Consider the following 16,605-nt stretch of genomic DNA (forward strand, 5'->3'; position numbering starts at 1 on the left):
AAGCGATGTCAAATGACTATAATCAGTTCAAGTAGAAGCATTACATGCAGCTGCCACTTCTGGTTTGTTCTGCCTTTCAAATACTAACAGATATACTGAGATCCTTCACCTTCCATTTACTACTACCTCCTATGTATCAATTACCTATATAATTACCTATATAATTTGGGTATATTATATATAATAGGTATAATTATATATATTTATATTATATAATATATAATATATAATAGGTATAATTAGATACCTATATATATAGGTATCTAATTACCTATATAATTTGCTATACACACATCCAATTATTTTATTAAATTAGTGTCTTCTTGAAGACATATAGAAGTTTGTTTTTTATTTTACACCGCATATAATACTCCCAGGGGCCTGAATAGCGCTTTCAGATTGTTTATAGTCTAACTTCACTCATACTACCACCAAACCAACGGAGAACATTTCTTTAGTCCCAGAACAAATACTGGTTACACTGAAAATCACAGTATAAGAAATCTTACATGATTTAGTCTGATCCCAATTTAGACTTGAAGAAACTGGGGCTCAAAACTTATCAACTTGCCCAACTGAACAATTTAACTACAGAAACTAGAACTTGATCACTTTCTTGATTATGAAAAAACAGATAAGTAGAAATCATCTTTTTCCCTCTTCTCTTGCATCCTGTATGAGACAATAAACAGAAAACTGGCCTTATTTACTATCAACAGTGATTATTAGCCAGGCATGGTGGCGCACCTATAATCCCAGCGCTGAGACAGCAGGATTGCAGATATGAAGCTACTGTCTGCAACTCAGCAAGACCTTGTTTCCAAATGAATAAAATAGGGCTGAGGGTGTAGCTCAGAGGTAGAAAGCCCCTGGGTTCAATCCTCAGTACCAAAACAAAAAAGGAAGTAATTATTATTCTCAAATAAAATAGCAATAACTCCTTTCTCAGAAACCAGCTGTCAACTAGTTTTTAAAGTACTGGGGCCAGGATGTAGCTCAGTGGCAAAGCACCTACTTTGCAGGTGTGGCGCTCTGGGTTCGATCACCAGTTCAAAAAAAAAAAAAAAAAACTAAAGTACTACCTTCTGGCCAGGCATGGTGGAGCACATTTGTAATCCCAGCATTTAGGAGGCTGAGAGAGGAGGATCATGGTTCCTGGACAGCCTCAGCTACTTAGTGAGACCTTGTTTCAAAATAAAGAATAAAAAAGGAGGGCAGGGAATGTAGCTCAGAGGAAAAATGCCCTGGGTTCCATCCCTGGTACTGGGGGAAGGAAAAGGGGTGGTGGTGGTACTACCCTCAAGTCTTACCCAACTAATGTTTCCTTCCCTATCCTCTTTATTTGGGGCAGGGGAGCATCTGGGGATTGCCCTTGGGCTCAATACCCTGCACCAACACCAAGAAGGGGAACGCAGTAGCAAATACCATGATTGATTTTTCCACTTATTAAACAAAAAAATTCTTGTTATTTAGAATTCTGACAAGCACATCATGTCAGATATGACAAAGCATTCTGCTTTGGAGCTACAGCAAGCCCTCCCACATTATGGTTCTGGGAATGGACTCCAAAGGCATTCTATCTCTGAGCTCCACTCCAACCCTGTTTATTTATTTTTTTTTAATTTTGAAACAGGGTCTAAGTGGCAGAGCGCCTCACTAAATTGTAGAACTGGCCGCAAACCCGCGACTTTCCCGTCTCAGCTCACCAAATGCTGGGACTACAGGGTTGGGCCAAAACTCCCACTCTCCTCCACTATTTTAATGAGCAGATGTCCTTTTACAAATCCTAAAATAATTGTCTCTCCAATTAAAACAATTTGTTGTAGATCTAACTTGTTTTATCTAAACCTAACTTTGGCGCTGAGGATTGAATCCAGTTTTTACCTCTGTGCTATACCCCAGCTCTATTTTACTCGTGTGTGTGTGTGTGTTACCAGAGGTGGAATCCGGGGGGAAGGGAGATTCTATCTCTGGGCTATACCCCCCCAGTCCTATTTCATTTTTTATTTGAAAACAGAGTAACACTAGGTTGCTAAAGAGTCTCCTTATGTTGCTGAGGCTGACTTCCAATCTGATCCTGTCTCAGCTCCCAAGATTACAGGTTTGTGCCACCACGCCCAGCTTTTATTTTTACTTGAAAACAGGGTCTTGCTAAGTTGCTAAGAGACCCACTAAAGTTGCTGGGGCCACCTCTGAACCTGTGGTTCTTCTCTCTTGACCTTCCAAGCACTGGGGTTACAAGTATGTTCCACCATGCCCAGCTTCTACACTACATTATTTGAAAATATTAACTATACATTTCACTTCACTTTTCAAAATCTGTATGAAATCTGTGGCAGTCATGTGTACTTCACACTAGTGTGTGCGTATGTGCACGCTACTGGTAGAACCCAAGAGCATCCTACCTGGAAGCTACAAACCCAGACCTACTTGTTCTTTTTCCTATTATTATTACTACTAATTTTGCAGTACTGGGAAATGGAACCAAGGGGCATTCTACCTTCAAGCTACACTTCATAGCCCTATTTTTTATTTTCAAACAAAGTCTCAGGGAGTTGCAAAGAACCTCACCAAGTAGCTGAGGGTGGCTACAAACCATGATCCTCCTGTTTCAGCTTCCTAAGTACTGGGATTATAAGAGTGCACCACCACTGCCTGGCTATGTACTGTGCACTATTAAAGAAACCTTTTTGATACAAAGGAAAGGGTAACCTAATTATAAAAATGTAATAATACTTAGCCCTGGGCTGGTGGGGGTGGGGGTGTGCTTGGGAGGCTGAGAAAGGAAGATCCCACAGGTTCAAAGCCAGCTTCTTAGTGAGGCTCTCAGCAATTTAGTGAGACCCTGTTTCCAATAAAATAGGTTTGAGGATATAGCCCAGAGGTAGAAAAGACTGTAGGTTCCACCCCCAGTACCACACACACACACACACACAAAAATATTTAATCCTTCAGCCAAAAATTAAGTATCTACTGTAGTGGGGTTTGAACTCAGTGGTATTCTACCTCTAAGCTAAACTCTCCCTCTCAGCGTTTTGTTTCCTTTTGGTGGTACTGGGGTTCCTGGAAACGCTTCTAACTCCCGACTACACTCCCAGACCTATTTTATGTTTTTTTTTTTTTTTTAAATTTGGAAACAGGGTCTCTTAAGCCAACAAGGCTGGCTTTGAACCAGCGCGATCCTCCTGCCTTTGCCTCCCAGGTGTGGGGATTACAAGCGTGCACCAGCACGCCTGGCTAAGCCTTTGTTTTTGAAACAGGGTCTTGCTAGGTTGCTGAGAGTCTCCCTATATTGCTCAATCTATCCTCAAACCTACTAGTATTCTTCTGTCTCAGTCGCCTGAGTACTGGGATTATAGGCATGCTTTATCACGTCTTGTCTGAAAAACTAGTATTAAAAAAAATTAAGACATTCTAGAGAATAAAGAAAACCAGTCATGGTGGCACACACCTATAATCTCAGTTCTTGGAAGGCTGAAACAGAAGAATTACAGGTTCAAAACTAGCCTTAGCATCTTCACAAGGCTCTGAGTAACTTAGACCATTTCCAAATAAAAAAATAAAATAGAGCTGGGAGTGTAGCTCCAAGGTAGAATGCTCCTGAGCTCAATCCCCTGCACCAATACCAACAAGAGGGGAAAATACAGTAGCAAATACCATGACTGGTTTTTCCACTTATTAAACAAAAAAATTCTAGTTATTCAGAATTATGACAAGCACACATCATGTCAGATATGACAAGCATATGCCATCTCTTTATGACTAAAAGCTTTTGTTTTACTTCTTTAAAAGGCAAAGGAATATAATGAATTTGTTTACCAAGTGTGGTTACTGTTATTCTCCCATAGGTATACCAAAATTAAATATACACATTTTGTAAGGGAAGTATAAATTTTACTTACATTTGATTCTTTGCCGCTTGCCTCTGAGCTTTTCTTTCTTTCCTTTTCTGATCTGGTGGCTTAGCAAAAACAATTTCAATATTTTCTCCCTCCAAGTCTTTGCCATTCATTTCTTCCATAGCCTTAAAAAATTAGATAATTATCAATATAAAAGCAAACCCTTCAGAATAATTATGGTTCATTTAAAATTTTTAAAAATCGCTGGGCACGGTGGCACACGTTTGTAATCCCAGCGCTTGGGAGGCGGAGACAGGAGGATCTCAGGTTCGAAGCCAGCCTCAGCTACTTAGTGAGGCTCTCAGAAATTAGTGAGAGCCTGTTTCTAAATAAAGTACAATAGAGGTCTGGGAATATAGCCCGGAGGTAGAAAAGCCCCTGGGTTCCACCTCCAGTACCACACAAAAAAGGAAGGAAGGAAGGAAGGAAGGAAGGAAGGAAGGAAGGAAGGAAGGAAGGAAGGAAGGAAGGAAGGAAAAAAACCATGTATCTTTAGTGGTAGATGAAAGTCTCAGCCTGTGAAATAAAGTAGGATTATGAAGTTTTATTGAAAGGTACAGCTCTTCAACCGTTCCTTTTTTTTTTTTTAAAGTAAGGCTAATAAAGGTTTACTTAAATAGATTTTCAAAACCTCTGCATTTCCTCCAACTTCTAAATTTACAATGGTTCTTTGATGAATGAAAATTATTAGTCTGGCATTTGGGAGGCTGAGACCAAAAGATTATGGTTCGCAGACAGCCTCAGCTCCTTAGTGAGGCCCTCTGCAACTTAGTGAGACCCCGTTTCAAAATAAAGGAACAACAAAAACAAACAACAACGAAAAAAACAGGGCAGGGGATGTAGCTTGGAGGTCAAATGTCCCTGGGGTTCCATCCCCATACCCACAAAGAAATAAAAAATTATTAGTCTAATTTAAATGCCTATGGTATTCCACCAGTTACTTACCTTGACAGCACCATCTCTTTCATCGAAATGAATGAAAGCATAATCCTTTAGTTTTTTCACTCGTTCCAGTTTTCCAAACTGACTAAACGCCTTTTCTAAAATTTCTTCTGTTACAGTATTGGCAAGGTTGCGTACAAACAGCACTTTTACCTAAAATAAAAAAAAAAAAACCTTGAATATTTCCAAAGCACTAAATATCTAAGATGTCATCACACCTCCAGCAAAGTTAATTTGAATTATATCCACTAAAAAAACAAATGTAAACAGAAGCTTTTAATTCCTCTGGGGAAATACCAAGAAGTGGAATTACAGTTAGCTCAAAAGACAAATATCTTACCAAAGAAGAATTCAGATGACAAAGCAGTCTATCAGGAAACTGCAAGTTAAAGTAGATAATATGCATCTACACTAGAACTGTCAATATTAAAAGCATAGAGCTGGACATGGTGGCAAATGCCTATAATCTCAGTACTTGTGAGGCTGACACAGGAGGAGATCCCAGGCTCATACAGTTAGCCTTAGCTACTTAGTGAGGCCCTCCATAACTTACTGAGACCATTTGACAATAAATAAATAGAAGCTGGGTGTGGTGGTGATGCTTGTACTCCAAGTACTTGGGAGGCTGAGACAAAATTATAGGGTTTCCGTCCAGCCTCAGCTACTTAGTGAGGCCCTTTGCAACTCAGTGAGATCCTGTTTCAAAATAAAGAATAAAAAATAGGGCTGGGGGTGTAGCTCGGAGATAGAGTAGGTTCAAAACCCGGTACTAAAAAAGGGGGGAGGGGGGTGGTAGCTTGGCAGTAGAATGCTCCTAGGTTCAAATAAAATAAAATGGAAAACATAACAAATATAGGTGAGAATGTGAAACAAAAGAAACATTTAATTCAATAATGAAGGAACACTGCAAATAGTGAAGCCCCTTTGGAAGACAGTTTGGCAGATTCTTACCAATCAAACATATTCTTACCTAACATTCACAATCTCACTTCCTGGTAATTACCCAAAAGAACTGAAAACATGCTCACAAAAAATTGTTTACACAGTTCTTTACTGCAACCTTAGTCATAATTGTCAAAATTTGGAAGCAAGCCGGGTGTGGTGGTGCACACTTGTAATCCCCGCGCTTGGGAGGACGAGACAGGAGGATTGCGCGGGTTCGAAGCCAGCCTCAGCTACTTAGTGAGGCTCTTAGCAACTTAGACCCTGTTTCAAAATAAAGTATAAAAAGGTCTGGGAATATAGCCTGGAGGTAGAAAGCCCCTGGGTTCCACCCCCAGTACCACCAAAAAAAGGGAAGCAAATCGGAATCTCTTCAGGTATGTTGAGGGATAAGTAAACTGGTGCATACAGAATAAAACAGTTAACACTATAAATAAATGATATATAGAGCCTCAAAGAGACAGAAGACCCATAACTGTCTATTACGATATAATAGAAGCCAGCCTGAGAAGTTTACATACTACCTGATTCCAATGTAAGACACTCTGAAAAGGCAGAATTATAGCCACAGTAAAAATAATAAATTTAAAAACTCAGTGATTTCCAAAGGGACAAGAATAAACAAAAAAAGCAAAGACAATATGAATCTCTTACTGAATTTGTTATACATAACAATAATAACCAAAGCTAATTAGGATCTGCTTGCTTTCTTTCTCTCTCTTTTTTTTTTTTGAGGATCTAGGGGCATTCTACCGCCAAGCTACACCCCAGCCCTATTTTTTTTAACTCTTATTTTGAAATGGGGTCTCACTAAGTTGTGGAAGGTCTCACTAAGTAGCTGAGGCTTGGCTGTGAACCCATGATCCACCTGTATCGGCCTCCCAAGTACTGGGATTGCAAATGTGCACTACCTTACCTGGGGCTTAGGATCTGCTTTAAAAAAAAAAAAAAAAAAAAAAAAAAGCCTAGCGAGGTGGCGCATGCTTGTAATCCCAGTATTTGGGAGGCTGAGACAGGAGGATCACAGGTTCAAATCCAGCCTCAGCTACTTAGTGAGGCTCTCAGCAACTGAGTGAGACCCAGTTTCCAAATAAAATATAAAATAGGTCTGAGAGTGTAGCCCAGAGGTAGAAAGCCTCTGGGTTCCACTCCCAGTACCACCAAAAAAAAAAAAAAGCTTTTTTTTTTCATACTAAATATTAAGACTCAGAGGCTTTCTACCACCAAACTGTATCTTCACCCTTTTTTATTCTGAAACAAGGTCTTGCTCAGTTAGGCCTTGAACCTGAGATCTTCCTGTTTTAGCCTCCCAAGTACTAGGATTAGATGTATGTGCCACCACTATGCTCAGCTTTGAAGTCTTATTAGGTATACAGCAATGCACTTATAATCCCAGTACCCAGGCTGGAACAGAAGGATCACATGACAACTCAAGGCCCTGTTTCAAAGTAAAAAGGGGTGAGATATAGATAAGAGAAAGAAAGACTGTTGGTTCAATCCCCAGTACCACAAAAATAAACAGAATAAAACAGAACAGAAGCTGGGCGTGGTGGTGCAGGCTTGTAATCCCAGCGCTTAGGAGGCTGAGACAGGATGATCACACAGGTTCGAAGCCAGCCTCAGCAACTTAGTGAGACCCTGTTTCCAAATAAAGTATAAAACAGGTCTGGGAGTATAACCTCGAGGTAGAAAGCCCCTGAGTTCCACCCCCACCCCCACTACCACACACACCCACACACACCAGAACACTGTTAAGGGGCTGGGGGTATAACTCACTGGCAGAGCACTTGCCTAGAAATGTATAAGGCACTGGGATCAATTAGGACAGAGAGGGTAATCCCAGTACTTGGGAGACTGAGACAGGAGGATTGCAGAAACTAGATCCTGTTTCAAAATAAAAAAATAGGATGGAGGTGTGGTTAGGTGACAGAATGCCACCAGGTTCAACCCCAGTACTCAATCCTACCATCAAAAAGCATAACCATGCCAGGCGTGATGGCTCACACTTGTAATCCCAGCATTTCGGAGGCTGACACTGGAGGATCGCGGCTTGCAGAGAGCCTCAGCTACTTAGTGAGGCCCTCTGCAACTCAATGAGACCCAGTTTCAAAATAAAGAACAAAAAATAGGGCAGGGTGTGTAGCTGGGAGGTCGAATGCCCCTAGGTTCCAATCCCAGACCCGCAAAAAAAAAAAAAAAAAAAAGCATGCGCATGTGCACACGCACACAAAAATTTAACTCGAACTAAGAAACATTATCCCTTCCTCCTAAGATAGCAAAGTAGGCCAGGCAGCACACTCCTATAATTCCAATATTTGGGAAGACTGCAGATTCATGGCCAGTCTCAGCAATTTCCTCCATAACTTCGTTAGACCCTGTTTCAAAATAGGACTGGAGGTATAGTGGAGGTTGAGTGCCTCTAGACTTAATACCCAGTACCACGAGGAGAAGGAAAAAAAAAAAAAAAAGCCTGTTAAATAAAGTGATAACCACACCAGAGCTCTATAAGCAAAGGGGAAAAGAATCCCAACTACTGTTCTCTAAGAACACCATTTTTTAAAAAATATTCAGTTTTCCTTAGATTTACATGAACTAGTTCAATTAGACGCCTGGCCTATAATTCTAAGAGATCTTTTTTTTTTTTTTTTTTGGTCATTTTTGTCTTTTTTTTTTTGGTGGAATGGGAGATGGAACCTAGGGGCATTCTACTTCGGAGCTACACCTTCAGCCCTATTTTTAATTATTTTGAAACAAGGTCTCACTGAGTTGCGAAGTGCCTCCCTAAGTAGCTGAGGCTGGCCACCAAACAGGATCCTCCTGTCTTTGCCTCCCAAATGCTGGGATTACAAGTGTGAGCCACCACATCCAGTTATTTCTTATTCTTTTATCTTGAAACAGGGTCTCACTAGGTTGCAGAGGGCCTCATTAAGTAGCTGAGGCTGTCCACAAACCATTATCTTCCAGTCTCAGCCTCCCGAATGCTGGGATTATAAGCATGCACTACCACACCTGGCTTTGTTAGAGATCTTTAAAAAAGAGTAGAGCATCTTCATTGTAAACTATACTAGTGGATAGCAAAATACTGATTTAGATGTTTTATTTTCATAAGATGTCAACTGACTGCTGAAGCAAGATGCCCAATAGCTAAACTTAACTAGAACATTTCTGCCCATGCCAGTACAGTTCACTATATTTAAGAGCAAGACATTTTTAACATAAAAACCACATAACCTAATGGCACAATTCTCAAAAACTCAATGAAAATTGCTCTTAAGATCTACATAACTATGGGGAGTAAACCATTTCTATAGCATGTGAGCTACATACTTCATTAGATCATGACATCTAAATACCCATGAATAAATATCTATTATTTACTTTCTATGTACATATATTCCTATTGTGTGTCCCGTAATAAAGAATATTTCTGTCACCTTCAAAAACAGGACTCAAAATAATGTACACAACTCATTTTATAAGTTCGCTCTCCTTAATACTTTTTCTTTCCCATCAACCTCTCAAAAAGTATTTTTAACTATCATTACCTTTGCCATAACTTCAGGATCAGGATCTTCAATAGGATCTGCCCATTCAACAGTTCCAACATTTCCCCAGACTTTGACTTTACCACTCATTAACCTACGCCTTGCCTGGGCAGCTGTTTTGTGATCTTCATATTCAAGAAAGCAAAATCCTCTGTTTTTTTTCTTGTCATCCGGTTGGTGGTATAAAATGACATCTGTAAGACCCTCTGAAAGTAAGCAACCATTCCAGGAAAATTAGATGAAATAACTAGCAAGAACAACTAGATCAAAGAATCTGTTTTCTAAGATAATACTTAAACACAAATATGAAAAAGTATTTTCTTGAACTAGGCATCTTTTTTAAAAATTAATTTTCCTAACCCATTTCCCCCCTTCAAGTTTTCCAGATTCACAAAACTCTCATTAAAAGAAAATGTGAAGGCTGGGCGTGGTGGCGCACACTTGTAATCTCAGCATTTGGCAGCCTGAGACAGGACGATCATGGTTCATGAACAGCCAGAGCTACCTAATAAGACCCTCTGAAAGTAAGACCCTGTTTAAAATAGATAAAAATAGGGCTGGGGGTGTAGTTGGGAGGTAGAATGCCCCTGGGTTCTATCCCAGTATGAAGAAAGGAAAAAAGGAAGGAAGGAAATGTGAGCCAGGCGTGGTGGCTCATGCTTGTAATCCCAGCATTAGGGAAGCTGAGCCCAGAGGATCAAGGCTCTGCAACTTAGTGAGACCCTGATTTAAAAAAAAAAAAAAGGGCAGGGGGTGTAGTTAGAAGGTCAAATGCCTAAGTTCCATCCTCAGACCCACACAAAAAAGTGGTTTTATTTTGTGCCAAGGATTATTTTACTTCCACTAATCATAGTTAACTTATTATGCATATAAACACTAAAATAATTTTTTTTCCTTTGGCAGTACTGGGAATTGAACCCGGAGGTGTTCTCCGACCTACATCCTAGCCCTATTTTATTGGTACTGGGGATTGAACCCAGGTACATTCTACCTCTAGCTATACTCACAGTTCTTTTTCACCTTTTATTTTGAAATAGGAGCTCATTAAGTTGCTAAGGCAGGCCTGGAACCTATGTTACCCATTTTAGCCTCCCAAGTAACGGAATTACAGGCATGTACCATCAAGCGCAGACAATTTATTATCTTGTGGTACTGGGGATTGAACCCAAGGGCATTCTACCTCAAAGCTATACCCTAGCCCTTTTTATTATTTTATGTTTGGAAGCAGTCTCACCAAGTTGCTGATGAGCCTCAATTCCATAATCCTCCAGGCTCAGCCTCCTAAGTACTGTATTACAACAGGCATACATCCCCAAGCCTGGTTCTATTTTAATTTTGAAACAGGATCTAAGTTGTTGAGGCTGGCCTCAAACCTGTTTTGGCCTCCAATATCTGGGATTACAGAAGTTCCGCACTGTATCTGGCTACTAACATTCTTTTAAATGGCATTTTCTGGTCTCAGGTATCATTAGTTTTATTTCAAAGGCTCAAATATTACTACTGCCTAAGAATTTTTAATATTCCTGAAGACTGAAAACAAGAATAAGAATTTGCTTAACAGAGTAGAAAGACAAGAACATTTTCTAATATAAGCTGTCATTTGCAAACACAAATGAAATTATACCATACTAACATATGTAACCTGGACTTATAGCCAAGAATACTGATTCCTAAATATGTAAAAAGTACCACTTTGCAAAATAAGTGAGAAAGAACAATGACTTTGCAGACCTGAGTTCAAATCTCAGTTGTGTATTCCTCACTAACTTGCATACTTTCCCAAAACTTTCTCTGTGCCTCGTTTCCTTATCAGAAAACAGGGTTACCTACCTCATAAAGGTGTGAAGCAAGCATTCCACAAAGTCAACAAATGTAGTGTTTAAAACAACACTCGTCACAAAGAAACATGACATTTATCTTTATTATTAAAAGTCATACTTCTTTCCATATAAATCCAACTTACCTGTTACTTTGCTAAATTCTTCAAGAATCTGTTCCTTGGTTTTACTTTTAGGAATAGAGCCCACAAAAAGCCTATTGTTGGCAACTGAGATGCAGACACCAATATGTTTTCCAGAACGAATTTCATGATTATTATACTAAAAGAAGAAAACAGTATGCCATTTTAAAATTACATATAAATTAGAAGTGATTTTAGACTCCCTCCCAATCCCAGAAACAAAAGCAAATTTTATCAAATTAAAATTTCAACTCTAGCCGGGCACCGTGGTGCACGCTTGTAATCCCAGTACTTGGGAGGCTGAGACAGAAGAATCACGGTTCACAGATAGCCTCAGCTACTTAGTGAAGCCCTTTGCAACTCAGTGAAACCCTGCTTCAAAGTAAAGATTAAAAAAAAAAAAAAAAATAGGGCTGGAGGTGTAGCTTGAAGGTAGAATGCCCTTGGGTTTCATTCCTAGTACTGCAAAGAAAAAAGAACATTCGTAACACTGTGTTGTTATCAAGTATTTTCATAATTCAAAAAATTCTTAAAACAATTCTCATATAAAAGGAACTATAATCTTTTATAAGACAGACAAGTCGGGTGTGGTGACACACACTTGTAATCCTAGCATTTGGGTGGTGGAGACCAGATAGTTCACGGATAGCCTGAGCTACTTAGTAGGGCCCTCTGCAACTCAAGTGAGACCCTGTTTCAAAAGCAAAAACATTAACGGGGGGGGGGGGGGTGGCTTAAGGTGTAGCTCTGAGGTACAATGCCCCTGGGTTCCATCTCCAGACCCACACACACAAAAAACAGAAATGAAGATTGTACCGACAAAACCCAGTGAAACTTAAGTTTGCTAAATTCTTTATATCCAGAAAATTCACTAAATTAGGAGTCAAGTTTGTAGCAGCTTATATTTTAAAAACTGCTGATTCTGCAATACCTCAACTTCTACTTAAATTAATTCTAAGCTGGGCATGGTGACACACATTTGTAATCCCAGCATTCAGGAGGCTGAGACCAGAGGATCATGGTTCCTAGACAGCCTCAGCTACTTAATGAGGCCCTCTGCAATTCAGTGAGACCTTGTTTTAAAATAAAAAATTGGGCAGTGGGTATAGCTCAAAGGTTCAATGTCCCTGGGTTCCATTCCCAGACCCATAAAAAAAAAAAAAAAAAAAATTCAACAAGCTTTTGTGTCTTCTTAACTAGTATATAAATTCATTTCTCCAAGGGATGGGGGGGTACCAAGTCCCACGTGCAAGTGTGCATAAGTATCACTATCAACATGAATTACATTATGATGTGAGACTATAATGTACCAATAAAAGCATAACAAAATTTATTTTCCATATCTATTTCCTCTTATAAATTTTGCCTTTAATTTACCTGGAAAAGTTGATTTATGTATAAACCATGTAATTAGAACTAACTCAAAACTGTTAGTAATAATGTTGGTGGTAACAACAGTAATTGATTAATCCCTCAATACCCAAATACAAAATTTTATCCAAATGAAAAACATAAGAACATGAATTTCCACATAATTTATAAACTGTCCTATGGCAAAAGAAAAACCATACTTATTCCCCTTCTTGTGTAATAGGTACATCAGATATACAAAAAGAAAACACAGAATTCAGGAGGGGGACTCCTCCCCATGCCTTTGTCATCTGATAAAATAAAAAATGAAAGTTGAGCCAGATGTGGCACTCAATACCTATAATCCCAGCATTCCAGGGGCTGAGACAGGAGGACAGACAGCCTCAGCTACTTAATAAGCCCTCTGCAACTCAGTGAGACCCTTTTTCAAAAATAAAAAACAGGGCAGGGGATATAGCTCAAAGGTTTAATGCCCCTGGGTTCCATTCCCAGACTGCAAAAACAACAAAACAATAAACCAAAATAAGGCTGAGGGTATAGCTTGGAGGTAGAATGCCCCTGGGTTCAATCCTCAATACCAGAAAAAATATATAAAGTTCACAATACTGTGTCTCTACTTGAGAACAATTTTATGCTGTGTGTGTGTGTGTGGGGGGGTACTGGGGATGGAACCCAGTGACATTAAATCTCAGCCCTATTTTTAATTATATTTTGAAATGGTCTCACTGAGTTGCAAAGGGCCTCATTGAGTAGCGGACACTGTCAGCAGGTAACACCACACCAGGCTCACAATTTTATACTTTCTACCTCAATGACTCAGTTCAGGTTACCAAATCTCTGGTCACCCTGATTCTACATTTAGCTCTATATTTAAGCCAAAGATACTTTAAAAAGTCATCAACTTTTGACCATTGAAAAGAATTTTTCAATGGTTCCCTATCAATGAAGAGATAAAGCTCTGCTGGGTGTGGTGGGCATGCTTGTAATCCCAGCATTTGAAGCTGACATAGAAGGATCCTAGTTCCAAGGACAGCCTTAGCTACTTAATGAGGCCCTTTGCAACTCAGACACTGTTTCAAAATAAAGAATAAAAAATAGGGCTGGGGGTGTAGCTTGAAGGTAAAATGCCCCTGGGTTCTGTCCCCAGTACCATAAAGCTCAAATTCTCAGACAATTTAAGTCCATTCTACAACTCCTCAGTACTTCCTCTTACTCTCTTTAATACCTTATTTACATCAGTTCTAAAATGCAATTTTAGCTGGATGTGGTGGCTCATGCTTGTAATCCCAGCACTTGGGAGGCTGAGACAGGAGAATGGTACAGGTTCAAAGCCAGCCTCAGCTACTTAGGTTCTCAGCAACTTAGACCCTGTTTCCAAAGAAAATATAAAATAGGTCTAGGAGTCTAACCCAGAGGTAGAAAGCCCCTGAGTTCCATCCCTGGTACACCTTAGTACTTGGGAGGCTGAGACAGGATTGCAGGATTGTACCTGGTGTGTGTTTGTGTGTGGTTCTAGGGATCAATCCAGGGGCATTATTGCTGAGCTATACCCAGGTCGTTTTTAAATTTTTATTTTGAAGCCATGCCTTGCTAAATTGATGAAAGTCGCACTACTTGCTGAGGCTGTGCTCAAACCTACAACCCTTCTATCTCAGCCTCCCAAGTACTGGGATTACAGTATGTGACCACACCCAGCTTTTTCTTCTAGTAGTACTAGGGAATGAACACAGGGAGTGTTCTACTACTGAGCTATCTCCAGCTCTGTCCCTTGTTTTTGATTCTGGGGATCCATTCTCAGTCTCAGGATTACAGGCGTTTGCCACCATGCCCAGCCTCAAATATGCAACTTCATACTTCTAAAATCTGAAGAAACAGTCTTCCTTGAAACTTCCACCATCTAAACTTTTCTAAAAGGCAGTAAATAAAGGCTCAATTATCAAATTTTCTGCAATCTCTAAAAATTAACAAAAACACCCTTCTGTGCTAACAGACCAACAGTGCTCAACAGAGCGATCTTGCCCCACAGAGACATTTAACATTACTGGCTGTATAAATTGTGACACATCTATCTAGAGGGTAGGTAAAGACCAGAGATACAGGGGAACACTCTATCATTCACACAGGACAGCCAGCAAAACAAAAGATCTAAAGAATAGTGCCGAGGTTGCAAAACCTTGCCAATATACTGTTTTCTTATACAACACTTTTTTTTGTTGTTTTTATTTTAGTGGTACTGGGGATGGAATTCAGGGGCATTCTACCTCCAAGCTACTTGCATGACTTTCTTCTCCATTAGACCAAGAATTTATTTTTGTTAATAGGGATTGAACACAGAGGCACTCTACCTCTGAGCTACAACCCCGGCCCTTTGTATTATTTTGAAACAGGGTCTCATTATGTTGCAGAGGCTGACCTTGAACCTGCAATCCTGTCTCAGCCTCCCAAGTACTAAGATTACAGGCCTGTACCAATGCATCTGGAAGAAACATTTGTTTTATCTGAAAATAATGGAGCTATGGTTCATTGCATAGGGTTAGACAAGCCGACTAAGTCTTATTTTACAAATAGGTCAACCTAAGAAAATAACTGCAGCCAGGCGTGGTGGCGCACACTTGTAATCCCCGCACTTGGGAGGCTGAGACAGGAAGATTGCAGTTCGTGGACAGCCTCAGCTACTTAGTGAGGCCCTTTGCAACTCAGCAAGACCGTTTCAAAATAAAGAAAAAATAGGGCTGACGGTATGGCTCTAAGGTAGAATACCCCCAAGTACAGCCAAAAAAAAAAAAAAAAAAGGGGGTGGGGGTGGGGGAATGATACAAAAAGTATAACGGAAGTTACAGGAGTTACTGTAAAGGTGGCAGAAGGTAGTTTAGTTTATTTCTTTCTCATATCTTTTGGTACTTTTATTTTCCAAATGTTCTAAGCCATTATACCATCCAAATACTATTTTTTTATTTTTATTTTTATTTGCGGGTCTGGGGATGGTAGCCAGGGGCATTTGACCTCCGAGCTACACACCCTGCCCTATTTTTTATTCTTTATTTTGAAACCGGGTCTGAGTTGCAGAGGGCCTCACTAGGTAGCTGAGGCTGTCCACGAACCGTGTGATCTTCCGGTCTCAGCCTCCCTAATGCTGGGATTACAAGTGTGGTGTGCCACCACGCCCGGCTACCCAAATACTATTGAAAGCAACCAAAATCCTTACAGGAAGTCTAGAAGGGAAAAGCAAGACAGTAGAGAGTGAAAGCCTATCTGTAATGGAGTCAGTACTCCATCAACATTGACAATGCTACTTCTAAGTCATAATGACTATTTCCACTATTATCTACAGAAAAACCATTTCTTATCTGGGCTTGTAATCCTGAGCTTAGGAGGCTGAGACAGGAGGATCCCATAGGTTTGAAGCCAGCCTCAGCTGAGTGGGGCCCTCTGCAACTTAGTGAGATCCTGTTTCCAAATAAAGTATAAACTAGGTCTGGGAGTATAGCCCAAAGGTAGAAAAGCCCCTGGGTTCCACCCCCAGTACCACAAAAAAATAAAGTAATCAAGCATTTGGGAGGCTGAGACAGAAAGATTGCAGGTCCATGGCCAGCCTCAGATACTTAGTGAGGCCCTCCACAACTTAGTGAGATCGTTTCAAATTAAAGGAAAAAATAGGGCTGGGGGTGTAGCTTGGGTTCTACCCCCAATATTGCAAAAATAAGTTAATTAATTTAATTAAATGGGCTAGTTATGTATTTTGAAAGTAGAATGCTCTGGGGTTCAATCCACAGTAAAAAACCAAAGTGTCATCAGTAACACAATGTAAACAGATACAGATTGAGATTAAAAATTTTAGGATAAATGAGACACTAACAAACTTTCTATTTCTAGACACCATACACAGCTACACAGTCCACGTTACCTTAGCTTACTTAATGACCACACCATTTTACTAACACAACAA

General features: G+C 39.9%; 1 protein-coding gene across 8 annotated transcripts in view; it reads right to left on the bottom strand.

Annotated features, from left to right (window-relative positions):
- The window catches only part of SYNCRIP (synaptotagmin binding cytoplasmic RNA interacting protein), a gene marked incomplete at both ends in the record, with an annotated part of 39,720 nt that overhangs the window by 5,415 nt on the left and 17,700 nt on the right, over positions 1–16,605 (bottom strand). For 6 of the 8 annotated variants that reach the window (XM_080699868.1, XM_080699867.1, XM_080699871.1 and 3 more), the window contains 4 exons: positions 3,903–4,024; positions 4,845–4,994; positions 9,329–9,534; positions 11,292–11,427. In XM_080699868.1, the coding sequence (XP_080555994.1) occupies positions 3,903–4,024; positions 4,845–4,994; positions 9,329–9,534; positions 11,292–11,427 (614 nt within the window). The remainder of the gene's footprint in view (positions 1–3,902; positions 4,025–4,844; positions 4,995–9,328; positions 9,535–11,291; positions 11,428–16,605) is intronic. The other 2 variants (XM_080699869.1, XM_080699866.1) reach the window with 1 other exon arrangement.

This window comes from Muscardinus avellanarius (genome assembly GCF_963383645.1).
Source record: "Muscardinus avellanarius genome assembly, chromosome: 8".
NCBI lineage: Eukaryota > Metazoa > Chordata > Mammalia > Rodentia > Gliridae > Muscardinus > Muscardinus avellanarius.